This window comes from Camelina sativa, chromosome 14 (genome assembly GCF_000633955.1).
Source record: "Camelina sativa cultivar DH55 chromosome 14, Cs, whole genome shotgun sequence".
NCBI lineage: Eukaryota > Viridiplantae > Streptophyta > Magnoliopsida > Brassicales > Brassicaceae > Camelina > Camelina sativa.
In genome coordinates, this window is record NC_025698.1 from 16,018,116 (window position 1) to 16,037,323 (window position 19,208).

At 33.8% G+C, this 19,208-nt stretch overlaps 3 protein-coding genes across 8 annotated transcripts; 2 read left to right on the plus strand and 1 right to left on the minus strand.

Moving 5' to 3' along the window:
* LOC104741669 (UDP-arabinose 4-epimerase 1) lies at positions 4,187–8,014 on the plus strand. Of its 6 annotated transcripts, none has more exons than XM_010462566.2 (10): positions 4,187–4,307; positions 5,188–5,319; positions 5,561–5,685; positions 5,790–5,903; positions 6,000–6,199; positions 6,282–6,423; positions 6,504–6,598; positions 6,700–6,829; positions 7,233–7,377; positions 7,485–8,014. In XM_010462566.2, the coding sequence occupies exons 2-10, from the start codon at positions 5,259–5,261 to the stop codon at positions 7,727–7,729; spliced, it is 1,257 nt and encodes a 418-aa protein (XP_010460868.1). In that variant the 5' UTR covers positions 4,187–4,307; positions 5,188–5,258; the 3' UTR covers positions 7,730–8,014. The 6 variants fall into 6 exon arrangements, with proteins under 6 accessions (XP_010460868.1, XP_010460867.1, XP_010460870.1 ...); XM_010462565.2 differs by lacking the exon at positions 4,187–4,307 and adding an exon at positions 4,314–4,492; XM_010462568.2 differs by lacking the exon at positions 4,187–4,307 and adding an exon at positions 4,621–4,745.
* Positions 8,732–10,668, minus strand: LOC104741670 (coatomer subunit epsilon-1). Its single transcript, XM_010462570.2, has 7 exons — positions 10,408–10,668; positions 10,219–10,308; positions 9,886–10,037; positions 9,656–9,791; positions 9,411–9,566; positions 9,115–9,194; positions 8,732–9,021 (listed from the first exon to the last, which is right to left on the minus strand). The coding sequence occupies exons 1-7, from the start codon at positions 10,576–10,578 to the stop codon at positions 8,928–8,930; spliced, it is 879 nt and encodes a 292-aa protein (XP_010460872.1). The 5' UTR covers positions 10,579–10,668; the 3' UTR covers positions 8,732–8,927.
* Positions 11,248–15,504, plus strand: LOC104741671 (serine/threonine-protein kinase 38-like). Its single transcript, XM_010462571.2, has 14 exons — positions 11,248–11,379; positions 11,883–12,169; positions 12,416–12,590; positions 12,708–12,791; positions 12,870–13,111; positions 13,301–13,532; positions 13,646–13,725; positions 13,813–13,897; positions 14,107–14,238; positions 14,331–14,444; positions 14,548–14,595; positions 14,685–14,769; positions 14,857–14,913; positions 14,997–15,504. Exons 2-14 carry the CDS (start codon positions 11,943–11,945, stop codon positions 15,131–15,133), a joined length of 1,698 nt encoding a protein of 565 aa, XP_010460873.1. The 5' UTR covers positions 11,248–11,379; positions 11,883–11,942; the 3' UTR covers positions 15,134–15,504.

The following is a 19,208-nucleotide window of genomic DNA, read 5'->3' on the forward strand; positions in this document are numbered from 1 at the left end:
TATATATATATATATATATATATATATATATATATATATATATGCATTACATGCAAGTATGCAACTATCTTCAACAATGCATGTGTGATGATGATTTGATTTATTCGTACTAAATTAGATAAAAATAAAGCGATGCCAAACAACTTGAATGTAAGAGAGTTGAGCATGCATGTTAGAACAGGTGGGTAAACACATCTATCATCAACACTAAGCCACAAATAGATATTGTAAAAGAGCTTTTGAATTTTGATCATTTTTATAATTTGATTTGTAACTCCTGACGATAATTATTGATTATTCCTTTATATATCCACAAAGTGATAACAGGAATTTCAGTTTTTATCGTTTAAAGTGAGTTTGCAAAAGAAGAATATCTCACATATATAATGTTTGTTTTTTTCAATCTTTCTTTCCATGGTTTGGTTTGGATTATTAATATGGTAACTAAACTGCATAAAAAAAACAAAAAAAAAACAAAAGATCACCAAAATGTGGAATACACCAATACGGTTTCACAAATCAAAATCGTGAGATATTTTTGAGTTCAAAAGTTGTAACGTAACCGACAAATAGAAGGGAGGGAGAAGAGGAGACAGCGCATTTACAATTGGGTTACGTTAGGGAGGCATTCGTACGATGTCGTTTTAAGATATTTTTTTTGTCAAAAAGCCAACACCCAAACATGGACGTGGCGCTATATCATGTAATCATGCCATGCTTGTATTGGACCCTATTCTGAATTTCTGACATACATTTTTGTTGTTTTTACTGATCTTTTCTGCCTTTTAAGTATTTCTTTAAAATCATTTTTGTTTCACAAACATTTATATAAAAACAACCAAAGGTATATATATATGTGAATAATTTTCTTTTTGTCACTAAAATTGGTGGATAGAAGAACAATAATTTTTTGAATAACTAATCTAAAGAAAATAACTATAAATAAATAAATATATATAAATATATATAGACACCATTTTTTTTGAGCTATTATTTTGTAGCTTGCGACATACAGTATAATAAATTTGTTTCAGGTGATCAAAAACAAATATTAAATATATGTTTCATCGTTTGAATTCGACTTTGATTATACATCGACTTCATGAAGAAAGAAAAACTTATTTTCGTTGTAGTAACGACTACGATTGAAAATTCTAGTCACAGTCTAATTTTAACAATTGGCCAATTGCCCAACTAAACGAAGTCAAATATTTAATAGTGAAATATCTCTAAAGATTGTATTAAAGAGATCAGATGATAAATGATTCTGTTTATATCGTTGTTGTATCATAATCGGAGCATAAAACTGTATACTTTTTTTTTTCACTCATGGTGACCGTAAATGTGACATGAATTCTTACACATGCTTTGTTTGGCTATTATTGCCAAAAAGTTTAATTATTACACGTCGTCTCATTCCTAATTTTTTTTCCTTTTTAATAAAACGAATCCTAAAATCTACTTACTCTATTTCTAAGTTGGCATAATGTATTGAATTTTATACAAATATTAGAATATGACCCATGTTAAAATTTCTTTTGTTTGTTTAGTAATTTTTATTCAAAATATCATATATGTGATTATTTTAATTATTTTAAAAGTTTTTTGGATGAAACACTATATCATGAAATCATATGCTAAATCTGACTTATGAAAATAACAACTATTTTGTAAGATCTATTTTAGTAGATTTAGATTTTTACCCGCGGCATACTGCGAGTTAAGTTGTGTTATAAAAAAGTTTTTTTTTTTTTGATTTGTTTAGTGTTTAAAATTATATACTGTATTTTGATTGTTAATTCTATGACATAACTCAAAGTAATGTATGCATATTAATTTTAGGACTAAATATGTAATGTATTTTTGTCAAAATCACCTTGACCGAGAAAGTCTACCAAACAACATTGTTCCAAACTTTAGTTTAATCCGAGAAATCATATTTCTTGAAATTTCAACTTGTACTCATATTTTTTGGAATTCTTTCATATTATAGTGAATTCTTTGAGTTCTGAATGATATATTTTTAAAAGTTTGGAAGGATATTAGTTAATATTTCATTTTGAACTGTACAAGAAGATTTCAGAAATCACGATTAAGTATGATTAATTGCCAAAATTTTATTCCTTTTTATGTCTAATAGTATATATGGTGTAACAATGCATGAAATAATAAAGATTTTAAGAGGATTTTTGGGATATTATTAAGTGTATTCATATAGCCCACAAAATGACAATTAATTTTGCTTTTTTTTTGTAACCAACCTATATTTAATTTAATCTATAACCTATTTTGTAACCAACTTATACAAATTATATAGTCTACAAAAAAATGTTGTGTACTTCCATTTTATTATATAAAGGATAGTATATATGGTGTAACAATACATGGAATAATAAAGATTTTAAGAGGATTTTTTGGTATATTATTAAGTGTATTCATATAGCCCACAAAATGACAATTAATTTTGTTCCTTTTTTGTAACCAACCTATATTTAATTTAATCTATAACCTATTTTTGGTTGTTTTATTATATAGGGGATAGTATATATGGTGTAACAATACATGGAATAATAAAGATTTTATAAGGATTTTTTGGAATATTATTAAGTGTATTCATATAGCCCACAAAATGATAATTAATTTTGTTCCTTTTTTTAATCAATCTATATTTAATTTAATCTATAACCTATTTTGTAACCAACTTATACAAATTATATAGTCTACAAAAAATGTTGTGTACTTCCGTTTTATTATATAGGGGATTCCTTAAATTAATATTAAATTTTATTTAATATCTATTATCAACCAACAACTATGAAGAAATGTTTGAAATTTATCTAGCTTGTGATTAAAAAAAAAAAAGAACAATAAGAAATTAACACTTAAAGATGGTAAAAATTGTGATACATAGACAAACAACAATAATGTTCCCATTTTAGATTGGTAATTTGTAAAGTGTGATCACAAAACTATTTAAAACTGGTTTCAGAAATAACAATATGTAAACAGATTAAACGATACATACTAGATTAATTTGTAAAGAAAACAAAAACCAGTTAAAAACAAAAATCTGGCCGACATGTCAGCAGGAAGGAGTTGGTCTCCACGGAGAGTTATCGTAGCCGCAACAAGTGCGACAATCTTATTGGCTGATCGTGCTTGTCCCCTCTCCCCTAAAAAAGCTAGGCTAGCTCTTCCCCAGACAATAACCCTTTCAATTATTTCTATTTGCTTAATGTATTGTTATTTTCAATAGTTACAAATCTTGCAACCAATAATAAATGTCCATACTATAATACAAATAGTATTTATTCACATATTTTCAAAGATCTTTTTTTTTTTTTTTTGTACTTCGTTTCATATGTTAACACACATTTTGTTTCAACTACAAAATTTAGATCACATTCTGTTGTAGTACACAAATATTTTATTAGAATTCTTTTTTGTTTTTTTTGTGTCTAATAATAAAATTACAATATTTTAAAAACTTTTGAAAAGTAAGTTAAGCTAGAAAATGTAAATGAATGGGGAGCAAGAAGTCTCGTGATTTCCCTCTGGTCACAGTTTTTTCAACTTTTTTTTTGGGTACATTTCAATAACGAAATTTGTTTTGAACGTATGATTTGACAAAGTTGGGTTTTCATCATAACTAATTACAATCGAACCCGTATTGTAGTTTGGTACATCTCAATCATGCCACATTTTTACCCATGATAAAACCATTTATACTATTAAAAATGTGTAATGAAAATTCAACCAAAAGAATACGAGGAACCGTCAACATATATAAGTAACTCTTAAGAAAAATTCCACCATAAACACACATCTGACATCACAATCAAATGAGAAGTATCGTAACATCGTGAATATATATGACCACTTGAATTTGGTCCAAAAAACTCATAACAAGTGAAGTGATAGACAAAAATTGGATAGAAGAACTAACCACTATGCACAATATTTATTTCTCTGAAATATGCGATAAAAATATATAACATTAAACCGGTGGAATTAAAGTTTTAAACTAAAAAGAATACAAAAAAAAAAAAAGAAAGTAATAACTGGCCTGCGCCATCATTCTTGCTACATGTCATGTTGATATCAAAAGAAACTAAAGAGAAAGAAAAATAAAAAGCTGACATAAAAGTCAAAATATTTACATTTTTTATATCTTCTTAATTCCTTTTCTTTATTTTTCTTATTAACCGAGAAATTTCCGCCATCTCTCTCTCTCTTCGTCGCCCCTCACCGGAACGCGCCTTCGATCGAGGTCGCACGCACCACTACTACTACTCTCTTTCTTCATCGTACGTTTCCTCTCTCTCTCTCTCTGATAAAAATTGAATCTTTCCACAGAACCCACAAAGAAAATTCGAATCCTTTCTCTATCTCTCTTCTCTCTTTTCGCTTATCATCTTCCTCGAATTGTGGTTGGTTCGTCTCTGTTCTCTCTGCTCTCTGCACACACAAAGCCCTGCTGCTGTTGATACACGTGAGCCGCCATTAATGCCCCCCCTCTCTCTTTTGTTTTCTTCTTCCATGTCCGTTTCTTTATAGGTCCCTCTTATATATATATATAAAATTCTTGATTTATGCATAATTTAGCCACACTACGTTTTTATTTACTTCTTCTTCCGTTTCTGCTTCTTCTTATGAGAGTTACTATCTCTCATACGGTTTTCTATTTCACTCTCTTTGAGTTTTGATGAAATCAGGATCTTTTCGTTGGTGAATTTTCACTTTGGGTTAGTCTTTTTTTATATTAAAATTATGTTTTTTTTTTTCATGATTTTTTCTCTCTGCATTTGTCATTTGTCATGGGACCGACATTGCTCCGACAAGAGTTTCCCAATCTAGGGGTTTTTATTTTTTTTAATACAATTCCCCAAGTGTTTTAATTCAAATAAGGTTTCCGGCAAACTTTTTTTGAAGCTTCTCTCATCTTTAAATTGCGTTGTAGCTTCTCATCAGTTAATTTCTAAGGTTTTCTCAGGGTGAATCATCCTCTCATCTATGTTATCTCAACTGTTCATTTCCTCCTTTGCATTCTATGTTTGAGTTTCTGTGGCTAAGGTTGTTCTTTTACAGTTAAATTTGTAATCTTGAGATAGTTTTCAGTTTTTTCTTTTTTTTTGGGTTTTTTTTTTCGTGGAATGTAATGAAAAGTTTGGTCTTTTGCTTTTGCAGGTGATTTAGGGCGTTGCTGAATCAACTTTACATCTAGTGTTTGTTTTCCGGCGAGCTATAAGTTAATCAATATGTTTAATTTTGGTCGAGCAAGAAGCCAAGGGAGGCAAAACAGATCTATGTCTCTTGGAGGTGATATATATTACTCTTGATTCTTACTATTGATTTCACTTTGGGAAAGATGGTTCATTTCATTTTCAGTTAGCTCTGAAATTTTGAGAATTTAATACTGAAACTTAAGGTTGATGGATGATATAATTGAGGTTTTTTTTTGGGGGTTTGGAGCTTTAAAGTGTGAATCATTTGTGGTTTTTTTAATTGTAATTTGGATGCATATATTAACAGACAGATCTTGATGATTTTGGGAATGCAGGACTGGATTATGCAGACCCCAAGAAGAAAAACAATTACTTGGGAAAGATTCTTTTGACAGCTTCTCTTACAGCTTTGTGCATTTTCATGCTCAAGCAATCTCCTACATTCAATACTCCGAGCGTGGTATAACTTCGTACTGTCCTTTGCTCGAGTTGTTAGAGAAAGAAGGATGTTACTGATGAAACATTGCTCAAGTTTCTTTTATTTTTGTTGTTCTGTGTTTGCAGTTTTCTCTACATGAGCCAGGGGTTACACATGTTTTAGTCACTGGTGGTGCTGGGTATATCGGTTCACATGCAGCTCTACGGCTTCTAAAGGAATCATACCGAGTGACCATTGTGGTATCTTTCTTTGGCTTACATGGATTCAGGTTACTTTGTTCAGCATTATTGTAAATGTCGATATCACAATTAAGTAAATCTTTATCTGTCTAACAGGACAATCTATCACGTGGGAATCTTGCCGCAGTCAGGATTTTGCAAGAACTCTTTCCTGAACCGGGAAGGCTTCAGTTTATTTATGCTGATCTTGGAGATGCAAAGGCTGTCAATAAGATATTCACAGAGAACGCCTTTGACGCTGTGATGCATTTTGCCGCTGTTGCATATGTTGGGGAAAGCACACAATTCCCTCTTAAGTGAGTACATTGTGCAACTTTTCCCTGTGGAAAATATATGATTGAATCTGAAACAAGTAACTTTGTGTTCTGCCAATTACAGGTATTATCACAATATTACATCAAACACTTTGGTTGTATTAGAGACGATGGCTGCTCATGGAGTAAAGACTTTGATATATTCAAGCACTTGTGCAACGTATGGGGAGCCTGATGTTATGCCAATTACAGAGGAAACTCCACAGGTGAAATTTTGTTTGTCTACTGTTTATAGCCACGGTTCTTCTTCTATGCACTCTTAACTCCCAAAACACTGTCAATTCAGGTGCCAATCAATCCATATGGTAAGGCTAAAAAGATGGCAGAAGATATCATTTTGGATTTCTCGAAGAACTCAGATATGGCAGTTATGATCTTAAGGTTGGTCTTATTGATACTCTTCTAAGTTTATCTAGTGGTATTATGCATTTTCTCTGAACTTTCCCTGAGATTGACAAGGTTCTTTTTCTACTAATATGCAGATATTTCAATGTGATTGGATCCGATCCAGAGGGCAGATTGGGTGAAGCCCCAAGGCCTGAGCTGCGAGAGCATGGACGCATCTCCGGTGCTTGCTTTGATGCAGCACGTGGTATCATGCCTGGCTTACAGGTAATCACTTTCTTCAGTTCCGGAACTTTTTCTGAAGTTAATTATGTTTTCTCAGAGCTTCACTTTCAGTTTTGGACAGGGTCTTGACTCTTTTATTCTTTGGACAGTCATCACAGATTGGCACTATTAGATTCTTAATCCTTTTCCTAAAAGTTCTGTCTTTTGTTTTTGGTATAACTAGGGGCTGGCACATGCTGTAGAACATGTTGAAAAAATGTTTGCAAAAAAAGCTGATAAGTAGTTTACCAGCTGAGCAAAATACATAATTGAGACAACTTATTCCTTGAATTTTCTTTATTAAAGCAAAGATTTAAATTAGTCTACGTGTTACATTCACGTGGGTATAAGCTTTCAGTCTTCTCTAATCATTGACCTTCATTGAACTTTTCTTTTTCATCCCCAGATCAAAGGAACAGACTACAAAACAGGTGATGGAACTTGTGTACGTGATTACATTGATGTCACTGACCTTGTTGATGCTCATGTTAAAGCTCTTCAAAAGGCAAAACCCCGCAAAGTTGGAATCTACAATGTTGGTACCGGGAAAGGTATTATTGACTTTTGGCTTACATTAGTACTATACTGAAGAAAAAACTCCTACTGTTTAGCAAATGGATTTAAAGACTGTTTCTTTTTGCTGTGTGTGTTTGAGTAGGTAGCTCCGTGAAAGAGTTTGTTGAAGCGTGCAAGAAAGCAACTGGTGTTGAGATAAAAATCGAATACTTGCCTAGACGTGCAGGTGATTACGCTGAGGTTTACAGTGACCCAAGCAAGATCAGGAAGGAACTCAATTGGACAGCTAAGCACACTAATCTCAAACAGAGTCTTGAGACTGCGTGGAGATGGCAGAAGCTGCACCGTAATGGCTACGGTTTAACCTCATCGGTCTCGGCTTACTGACTTTGTTCATTCCTATAGTTGATGGATGGAGATTTTGATTCCACATGGGGTATTTGAGCAGAAGCGTAGGAGATGATGATGTTTCATATATAAATAAAACATAAGATATATTATCCATACTATTAAAAAATGAGATCACATGATGAGATTTAATTTTGATTGATATTCATTTTGTAATGGCTTTAGGTTCTTTTAGGAAGCAGCCGTTCATTATTATTACATGTACCTCTCTCAATATTTATTTATTAGTCTTTAATAATAGGACAATACTTGGGTTCATTATTATTACATGAACCTCCTTCTTCCTTTACCACTTTATTAAATAAAGAAATTAAATCTGTATACATTATTATAGAATTAAAAATTTAAACCACTCTTTTATGAACCCAAACCGATATATAATTTTATCCTAATTGTAAAATCTAAACCCTAACCATCACATTTGTAAATCCAAACCGACATATAATTTCATTCTAATCATAAAATCTAAACCCTAACCATCTCATTTATAAACACAAACCGACATATAATTTCGTTCTAATTATAAAATCTAAACCCTAACCATCTAATTTGTAAACCCAAACCGACATATAATTTCGTTCTAATTGTAAAATCTAAACCCTAACTACCTCGTTTGTAAACCCAAACCGACATATAATTTCATTTTAATTGTAAAATCTAAACTCTAATTCTCACTTATAAACCCAAACCGATATATAATCTCGTTTAATCGTAAAACCTAAACCAAATGAATATTTAATTTTCCTCAAATAAAAGTATACATAAATTGTTTCTTTAATTTGTTTTGATTTTTAATTTAATTTTGATTTATTTTTTAAATGAAATATTAGATGGAATATTCTGATTGGTTGAGAGATGAATACAAAGATTCTAAATAATATAATTTTGTTCTAAGCTTCCCTGGCTCTTTTATATGTTCACAAAAATAGGATCTAGCTGTGTTTGTGTAATTTTGTTCTCATAAGTTATGGAGGTCCTGGATTTGAAGGAACAAGATCTCTACTCTTGTTGGATTTAAAACTCAATGACAACAAAAGCTTCAATGAGAAATCAAAGTTAAATGCAACACATCCGGAAAACTGTTCATATATGATAATTTCAAGACAAAGTTGGTAAGATAATGATGTTCTTCTGGTAGAATATAAAGCTTATCGATTCCATGGGATTTGAGGTACTCTCAGGCGAAAGATTGAAGTGCTCTCTCGAAGTTATCTTCAGCTGATGCTATTCGCTTCACAAGGACATGTTCAGGATGTGAAAGTTTCAGCTGGCTGCAAAAAAAGATTGGAATTGGAGAAATAAGTTAGCTTACTGAGGGGATTCATCGTTATGCAAAATTTGCTTAAGGTCATGAGTATTTTTACTTTAGGTAGCGCGAAGACGATTTTCCGACATGAAGACTGCATACAACTAGGTTTGCAAGAGTTTCTGGGTCTTTAGCATCCTGCAATGAGCATAAACATCTTTGTTTTCAAACTTATCCATTCTCCAATCAACGAATAGTTGAGAAGTTAAGATTTCTTGCAAGGAGTTTTATAGTATACACATAGTTGAATCAAGTTGATAAAGCAAGTGCACTACCTACGGTGACATGATGTTGAGAAAATGGATTGCGTTGATACGTATATAAGGTAAGAAAAAGTAGGTTCATCACTCTCACCTTGTTGAGTGCTTCAAGTAGTAAAGTCTCAGCTTCTTCAAAATTACCCATATGCATGCAGCAAACTGCTTTGCCATTCAAGATCAAGCTTGTCATTGGGTACCTCTCAGAGAAATCCTGGAAGATTAGATACGCTTCCTGTATCTTGGAACCCCCCTGAGATCATACATCAATTTAACATTAGGAAACACAATCACACGCTTCTCTACACCATATGGAAAAGAAAATAGATATTCATATCATACAACTGCCAGGTTCAACCATGCACTTGCGAGTTGAGTGAGTGTGTGGTCTTCATCAATCTGTTGCATCACTCTCAGCTGTTTCTCAGCATAATCTGACCTATGCATCTTTATGAATATCTGAACATTCAAAGCGTGCCTAAAATATGCAGAAACAACAATCAATTTACCGAGTAATGGTAAGAGCTTAACAATCACTAAGACAAGAAAAAAAAAAAAGTCAAAAAGCTTACAGATCCATGGTTCCTCCAGAATGAGTATGCTTCAGAGCCTCGTTATAGTCTTCCTCATGCATGAATATAGTACCAGCAACCAACCGAATAGTAGCATTGTTTCCTACAGTTGGATCAGCCAACCATTCCCTCAAGCTTGAAATGGTTGATCCCTAACCAAAATCACAGATTCAAACAATGCATATCACAAACATTAGCAATCAAAATCACAGATTCAAACAATGCATATCACTAACTATAAGCAAAAACATTCCTAGAGTAATCTTAAATTCCGCTAAAACAAACGTTACAGAAGAACATGAATCGAAAGCATCTCGAAATCTCCAGAATTACCTTATTTTCAGGACTCGATAGATACATAGCAAGGAGCTTCACTGCCTGCAGAGGAGTAGCAGCCGCTTCGTCGATCTCACTGATGACAAGCTACGAAGACGAAATTTGAAATAAAAAAACGTAAATCACTAAACGATCAAAAAAAATTGAAATCCAAAATCGAAAAGTTCGAGAGAGAGAGGCCAAAACCTGATAGCTACCGAGAGCAATGTAAGCGCGATGAACGAGACAGTCTCGCTCGACGATATCCTCCTGGGAGAGATTAGGGATCTCGCTGTTGTTGATCGCAGCTTGATAAGCACCCAAGTAAAAATGGTTTCTCAGGTTGAAGAGATGATCTGGTCCTACCATGGATGCCATTGTCTTGCTTCCTTCTTCTTCTTCTTCTTCTTCCTCTAGATCTCACAGATCCGCAAAATAGAGAAAAAAACTGAAGTGTGTGAAATAATCAAAACCAAAAAATTAAACAAGTTTATGCATAAAAAGAACCCCATACAATTCGATTTGTTCAATTAACACCCACTGTAATCTATTTCCGGCCCAGTGGACTCTCTTCTACTACTGAATGGGCCTTTACATTACCCAATAGTTCCAAACTGTGCTTACCTTCACACGCGTCTTACGTACGAACGGTGACGATCTTGTTTTGTCTTTACCAATAAAACGCGTTATTTATTTATCCAATCCGCGCAGGCTGACGTCAGCAAACCCCGTTGAAAGCCACTCCGTACGATCGTGCTGTCACGTTGCCCTGTCGACAAACGGATCCAACAGATTATAGACACGTGTCATTCGTTTCCCCATTGAAAGGAGCCCGGGAATAGTTAAAAACCAGTTTACCGGTGTCGGTTTTTACATTTTATCAGCTAATACAGTCATCGTGACTGTAATCTAACGGCGATTACTGCTTCCAGATTTAAATAACTATTGACCAAAATACCCTTTACCCAAAAACGTTATTAGTTTGTAATCCGTTTTGCTCTCTCTTTTTTTTTTTTTTTTTTTTTTTTTTTTTTTTTTTTTTTTTNNGAGATCTTTTATAATTAAATTTTATTTCCGTTTCGAAGTGAATGCGTGTAAGCAAGAGAGTTCGATTGTTCGAATTAGAGCCAAAAGAGCTAAAAACTCAAAAAAAATCATCTGATTTGTTGTTTTGTAAATGTAAGTTTCTTTGATCCTTCTCGAAATATTTGTGATCTTCTCCGAACGCGTTTTTTTTTTTATTTCTTTAAACATTTTGTTTGCGAATAGTTTGACTTTTCGTGTTCTTCTTGGTCAATCCCGCCTGGTTCGTTCGTAAGTCGTAAACCTGTTTCGGATTTGAGTCTGTAACTATCCTTTTATCTTAGTTTGATTTCTGATGTTTTTTTTATTTTTGATTGTAAGCAAGTTTTGATTCAAATGCATGCGTGTATATATATATATACTAATCCACAATCCAGAACTAGATGTATGTGTATCTTATGTAGAGTGATGATTGATTAGACTCGATTTATGTGATGTTGAAGTGAAAAGTTGTAATTTTTTTTTGGAAGTTGACCTGCGTTGTAAGATAAAAATTTGAACTTTTGCTATGTGGGATGCAATCTATTTGTGTAGCTCAAACTTTGATGAATTTGATTTAGTTTTTTTGAAGCATTTTGGGGTTTTTGATTTTCCTGCAGGTTTTATGAAGTGTATAGTGTTGTGATCTACATCTGAGTTTTTATATATTGGCTTTTGAAATGGCGACGGAGTCTACAAGGAGTTGGTTTCAGATACGGCAGCAGAAACCTGATAAATCCAGTCCTACTAAAAAAGGACAAGAGGGTAATAATGTGAGGAATCTTGGCAGACCTCCTATGAATGATGCACCATCCAATGCTACGAAACAGAGAGTTGCTGCAGCAAAACAGTATATCGAGAATCATTATAAAACTCAGAAGAAGAGTCTTCAGGAAAGGAAAGAGCGGTACGTTCTCTGGATTCTTACTTGTGACCTGTGACGCTGACCCTGTGATTGTGCTTTGGTTGTTACAATATGGAATTTGTGAGAGAGCCTAGTAGTTTTGTCATCTAAAGTTTTGTTTACATTTTTTCTAGTATTGAGGCTTGAGATTAGTTTTTTTGCTGTGAGTTCTGACTTTGTTTCCTAGACGAGGCATTGGTTTACTGGTTTAGACTGAACCTTCTGATATCAGCTTGCTCTTGATTACAGTCGGAGCATCTTGGAACAAAACCTAGCTGATGCTGATGTTCCTGTTGAAGACAAAATGAATATACTAAAGAATTTTGAGAAAAAGGAAATGGAGTATATGCGTCTACAAAGACAGAAGATGGGGGTTGATGACTTCGAACTGCTGAGCATCATTGGCCGGGGTGCTTTCGGGGAGGTATATCTCTTCACGCCCTTTTGTGACTGCCTCTCTTATTCTTCTGTCTCTATATTCCTAAGCTTCCGTTAGTGATCTTATTGGTGTATTGATCTGATATATTTTGTTTCTGTTCAGGTGAGAATTTGTAAGGAAAAAACTACTGGCAGTGTATATGCAATGAAAAAGCTAAAGAAATCCGAGATGCTTCGGAGAGGGCAGGTAATGCATTGTGATTAAATTAGTCATTTCGATAACATCTGTGAAAATACACTTATCCCTATATGCGGTAAATATCAGGTGGAACATGTTAAAGCTGAAAGAAATGTGCTTGCAGAAGTCGATAGTCCATTCATCGTCAAGCTTTGCTATTCCTTCCAAGATGATGAGCATTTGTATCTTATTATGGAATACCTCCCTGGAGGTGATATGATGACACTTCTGATGCGAAAAGATACCTTACGGGAAGATGAGACTCGGTTTTATGTTGCACAGACAATCCTGGCTATTGAGTCTATCCATAAGCATAATTACGTCCACAGGTTCTAACCACTGGCACTTGAATCTTTTCACATTGTTCTGTTGTCCATTTTGGCATCTTATATTGACATGATAATGTTGGATCTTTGTAGATAGTAATTCTATTTTTGCTTCCTACAGTGCTTGTCAATTAGCTTTCAGTTGATATGTGGTGATAATTTTAACTCTAGTTTCTTCCTTTAATTTTTCAGAGATATAAAGCCTGATAATTTATTGATTACTCGTAACGGCCATATCAAGCTTTCGGATTTTGGATTGAGCAAGTCTTTGGAAAGCAAAAATTTTCCAGATTTCAAGGCGGAGCTTGTTGAAAGGAATACAAAGCCTGCAGCAGAACATGACAGACACTCCAAGCCTCCTTCTGCACCTAGGCGAACTCAGCAGGAGCAGCTTTTACATTGGCAACAAAACAGAAGGACCCTGGTATGGATGGACTAGATTCACTTATCTCTTTGGTCTTGTCCTATTTTAGTTATTCATAGGACCTTTCCATATAGTCCTAACATAATAAGATGGCTCTTTCGTGTACCGTTCAGGCTTTTTCTACAGTAGGAACTCCCGATTACATTGCCCCTGAGGTGCTTCTGAAGAAAGGGTATGGAATGGAGTGTGACTGGTTAGTGATCTTAACCCTTGTGTTGTGTGTTTTACACTGTACATTATAATTTATTCAGCTAACATTGTAAAAACTGTTTTGAAATAGGTGGTCCCTTGGAGCAATCATGTTCGAGATGCTCGTGGGGTTTCCGCCATTCTACTCTGAAGAGCCTTTGGCAACATGTAGAAAGGTATGCATATATTGGCTTTAATATCCTTCTAGTACATTATTTCCCAGTTAAATATAAGAATTTTAGATTAACCTCAAAATTAGCCTATCGATTAATCGGACTAGTTAGTGTATATGTTTTGGACCATCTTTTGGTAACCTGGGTATGGCAGACCTATCCCAACTACGCTTGACTAGTATATCAAACAATTGCTCAGTTTATCTCTGCAGATTGTAAACTGGAAAACCTGCTTAAAATTTCCTGATGAAGCTAAGCTCTCAATCGAGGTAAAAGATCTCATTCGAAGACTGCTCTGCAATGTCGAACAGAGGCTTGGAACCAAAGGAGTTCATGAAATTAAAGTACTTTAAACATCATTCTCTTTGTATCAAGACAAAAGCTGAATTCTAGAATGAAATATGCGTTAGATGTCTGATCTGCTTTCCCATTACAGGGACACCCTTGGTTTAGAGGAATAGAATGGGAACGATTATATGAGTCAAATGCTCCATATATACCACAAGTGAAGCATGAACTTGATACCCAAAACTTTGAAAAGTTTGACGAGGTTTGTTTGTTCATTACCATGTACTTCTTTCTTCTAATAATTCTCAACCTTTGTTTTTGCTTCCCTATCAGTGCTAAATATCGATTAATATTGTAATTTCCAGGTGCCATCTACTTGTCAAACTTCTTCCAAGTCTGGCCCTTGGAGAAAGGTATATAAATTTCCTTTTGTTTTTTTACGTGTACATATGCAATCGAGTTGTACCATTCTTACTAGTTTTTTTTACAAACTTATTCGCAGATGATCTCATCCAAAGATGTAAATTTCCTTGGGTATACATTCAAGAATCTTGAGATCGTTGATGAACACCATATCCCTGGCATGGGTTAGTAACAGATCTTTTCTCATATGGACAGGGAGTTAGTTATTTGCGTTTATAACAATAGTTCATTTTTGAACTCTATTTACGCAGCGGAATTGAAGCGGAAGAGTAAGACACCAAAGAAACCATCTCTCAAGACACTGTTCGGTAAACTAATACTATGACTTTGCTAAGCTTTAATATGGTCTCAAGAATTGGGTTTGAGCTTTTTTTTTTTTCCTTTATCGCAGAAACACCGTATCCTCCTTCTGAGAATCAAGCTTTACAGGATTTGCTTGATTCACCTATATCCTCTGAAGGATCTAGAGGCTCTTCCGGATCACCATTTTCACATTCGAATCAATCCCACAATAGTCCCCGGAGATGATCAAAAGGGAGGATGTAAAATGATTAAAGAACAAACCAAGCAAAAAGTAAAAGAAGGTAGTCATTTTCCTTCAAGTGCAAAAAATTTCATCTTTTCATGCATATACTATATGTTTTGTAAAAGCAGTGAATACCCAAAAGAGAAGTAAAACTAAAATGCATATAGGAAACTTTATAGGTATACAAACATATTACAATGTTTTTGTGATCTCCAATTATATCTAACCTTGTAAGCTATCTTCTTTTCTTTTTTTTTCTACAAATATTTTTACATAACATAAAGAGAGAGAAAAAAAGAATTACATGTTGTACATAAGAGTGGCTTTGGACTTACCTTGATTGGCAACAACATGTTGAGTTGTTTTCTGCTGAGATTCGAACTGTGTTGGTTATTGTATGAACACTTTTTTTCTCGAGTTCTTAGAAAACATCCAAAACTAGTCAAATCGTTTCTTTTCCATTGAACTGTTGCCTCACCTTTTCTCGAATTGTCAATCTGAATAAAAACACTTTATTCGTGATTTAATTAAACAAAGAAAAGAAAAACAAAAAAGAGAGTGAAAGTAATAGTTATGTAATGGAACGTACTTGATACAACGAAGGAAGAACCCAAGCTAACTGACAAAACCAAAAAGGCTGATCAAGAAGAACTCAAGTTCTTAATTTCCACACTGTAATGACTTTGTTTTTTCTACTTTGTTTTTTTTTTCTTTTTAAATTTTACCAATCATTATGGATCCGAAAAATACTCTTCGCCTTTTTGTTTTGTTCTATATCTATTTTTTTCGTTCCTCGACTTTTCTATTTTCTACTAGACGAGGGAGACACAAAACTACGACATCTAAGCTATTTAGATTACTTCAGCTGCAAAGTCACATATGGCTTGTACATTGGATGCAATTTTGTTTTTTTTTTTTCAACCATGTGATGTATAGATTAGTGTTTATTGCACATTAGAAATCGATTTTTATGCGCCTTTTTTGTCTGTCGGATGTACCTGAAGGGGCCGGTTATGATTTTTAGATACATACAGTTGCTAAATTAAGAATTGATCTCTACTATGCTATATTAACTTTGTTGTATACTTATATGGTTATGTTGTTTCGATTGTTTCTTACACTTTCTAAAACAGATATGTTTTAAGGCCTCGTGAAGTGACGTTTTTTAATACTAATGTATCTAAGAAATCATTTTTCTCTAGATGATTCATAGGTTTATGGTAAACCGACAGAACTGAAATAAGATTACATTTAGTAAGAGTGTGACTAGGGTTTTTTTAGTAATGAACTTGGGGAGTACTTAAAGGGCACGTAAAGTCAATATCTATGCACACGTGTATAAAGAAGCTTTAAAGCTCAATAACTCTTTTACTTAAAGCCTAATCTCAATCAGTTTACAAAGATAACGCGTGTACGATATTCTCAAGGTAAGTGATTATAACCAAAACTAATAATCATAGAAAGTTTGTGTATAGACATCACATCTTGTGTACCCCTTTTCGAATGTATATCTTCTTGGGAACGAGTTCCACTGGTTTTTACTTCATGCATAATTATTTGATTATACAGTACAATGTTAATTTTTCAGTTAATTATTTCTTTAATGTATTATTTTATGATTATTTTGCATGATATTACTTTTGATTGGTGTAAAACTATTACTCGGTTTGACTAATGCCTTTATGTCAAATCCAATTTAGTTTATACGAATTATATAAGACCATATGTAAATTGACTAATCGTTTAATGTCAAATCCATGTTTATCGATCGGAGGTATTTGGATTCAACTCTATCAAAATTCACCCTTGTACTTGAATGTACAGTGAACGTTAGGTAGTGTAGCTATGCAACTCGGTTAAACAATAGCCAATGAACAACTAAGAAGCCTATAGATCTAGGCACATCTCAACCGATTGCTCTCTAGTCAGAATTCAAACCAGGTAACTCACTGTTATCTTAAGGGTTCAAGGCTACTCTAAAAGAGGCAAAGCTCCCTTAAAGTTTAAACTTCTGCATATATATAACCTTACACTACTTTTGTCCCTTTTACAAGTGCATGAAAGGTATAAGATTAATCGACCTGGAGACAATTTTTCTGACTCAAATTTTTAATATATTTTTAATATATTTATTTTATATTTGTAAATATTTTTAAAATTAAATTATATATTCCTGTTGTTTCACATAAATGTCAATTTAGCATTATTTTGTATGTTTTAATATAAGTTTCATGTTAGATTTTCAATGTAAAATTTGGTATAAAATTCCTAATTTAATTTTAAGTACATAGAAGAATATCAAAAACTATTTTAAATTTATAAAGGTGTAAGAAAAATTGTTTTAGGTGCTATAAGTTTGTTAAAAAGTGTCAAAATGACATGTGAGAGAGATCGGGAGTGTATATATGTGCGCCATTTGTAAGCGGATCAATGTATTTTAGTACTATATATTGATGGTGTTGTTATGCACGAACGTGGGTATGTGTTCATCATGAAGTCGACCAAATATATCACATCCTTATAAGTAATTATAACGATACTTTCTTATATTATCCCACATATATATTTGTATATATAGATATGATTCGTCTACGGTTAATATACTTTCCAGCCATTTACGTGTCCTTGTGCGAAGTTGTTACATATACTTTTTAAAAATATTATCCCACATGTTTTTGTGAATATTTCGTCTACGGTTAATATACTTTCCAGCCATTGACGTGTCCTTGTGCGAAGTTGTTACATATACTGTTTAAATTTAAACCCAACAAAAAAAAAACGATATCCAATGAAAAAGAAAAACATCACACCGTATACAAAACAGTTTTTCTATGTAATCAATATTTGAATACCGAAAGAATCGCAGATTATTATTCACTAATTCAATACAAATTTGTAATTATTAGAAAATAATAACAAATGTCACACAACTTGTACTGAGATGTTTGAATTGAAGATATATTGGTGTTGTTATTGGTTATAAGACTCAAGAGAGATGATCAAGAAACAATGACCAAACCTGATACAAACGCATGTTCAGACATAGAAGCAATGAACAAAATGGAATATGTGTAACTAGCTACAGACACAGACGCAATGACTCCTCAAATAGAGAATCAGAGAATCTACCACAGCCAAGACAGCTCAATGTAAAGTCACATGGAATGAAGTGACGTGTTGAACCTTGGAGTCTTAGTGAGAAGATCCAAGAAGTGAGAGCTCAAACAATCATGCTTTAAGCTCATGAGAACAAGTCTTCCATTAGCAGTTGAGTAACTCTGAAAGTGCAACAGAGCAGAAAGAAGGTATCAGCTGCATCATACAACTTAGCAGAAGTTTGTTTAGCAGTTGAGTAAACTTGAAGTGCAACAGAGATGAAAACAGAGCAGACAACTTGTAGTGGCTGTGTAGTGCTACAGAGCTGGAAACAAGAGATGAATCGTGAAGAGGTTGTGTAGTGCAACAGAGCGGAAAAGCGTCAAGTTGCAGCAAACAGTGGAACGGCTGTGTCAGAGAAGCATGCTTTTGTTAGGTACGACAGGAACAAAAGTATGGGTCAAATTGACAAAAAGAGAAAAAGCTTTTACCCAGAAGACAAGAGGAAGAAGCTTGTGGAACCTAGGGTTTGTGGAGAACTCTAAGAGGTATAAAAGGAAGAGGTGGTAACAAGGAGAAGCTTACGCACCCTAGACCTAAAATTGAGAGAAGCACACATGTTGTGTGTGGTGTTGTCCCACCAGTAAGATAGAGAATCTGCTGGTGGTTTTTGTAGAGGTTCACACTCGTCGGAAAAGGCAAAGAGTGGTGGTTCCTTTAGTTCATGTAGATTAGAGTGGTAGGCACAAGTGTGTGCTAGATACCATTGGCAAATGTGACTTTTGCGTTCTAATTCTAGTGAATGATTCTGGACTTGGTCCCGGGGATGTAGGTTATCCGAACCCCGTTAACAAATCTCTTGTGTCGTGTCTTCACTATCCTTTCATCTCTCTGTTAAGCATCACACATACAGATCTGTCATACAATTCTCTAGATCTAGCACACATCTCATTATTTCAATTGGTATCAGAGCGGGAAACC

Coding starts and splice junctions, on each gene's coding strand:
- LOC104741669 (XM_010462566.2), top strand. CDS start 5,259: ATGTTTAATTTTGGTCGAGCAAGAAGCCAAGGGAGGCAAAACAGATCT. Junction 5,686..5,789: donor CATTCAATACTCCGAGCGTG/GTATAACTTCGT, acceptor CTGTGTTTGCAG/TTTTCTCTACATGAGCCAGG. Junction 6,424..6,503: donor TTACAGAGGAAACTCCACAG/GTGAAATTTTGT, acceptor CTGTCAATTCAG/GTGCCAATCAATCCATATGG.
- LOC104741670 (XM_010462570.2), bottom strand. CDS start 10,578: ATGGCATCCATGGTAGGACCAGATCATCTCTTCAACCTGAGAAACCAT. Junction 9,567..9,655: donor CATGGTTGAACCTGGCAGTT/GTATGATATGAA, acceptor GTATGATCTCAG/GGGGGTTCCAAGATACAGGA. Junction 9,195..9,410: donor TACTTGAAGCACTCAACAAG/GTGAGAGTGATG, acceptor TGCTCATTGCAG/GATGCTAAAGACCCAGAAAC.
- LOC104741671 (XM_010462571.2), top strand. CDS start 11,943: ATGGCGACGGAGTCTACAAGGAGTTGGTTTCAGATACGGCAGCAGAAA. Junction 12,170..12,415: donor CTTCAGGAAAGGAAAGAGCG/GTACGTTCTCTG, acceptor TCTTGATTACAG/TCGGAGCATCTTGGAACAAA. Junction 13,112..13,300: donor AAGCATAATTACGTCCACAG/GTTCTAACCACT, acceptor TTAATTTTTCAG/AGATATAAAGCCTGATAATT.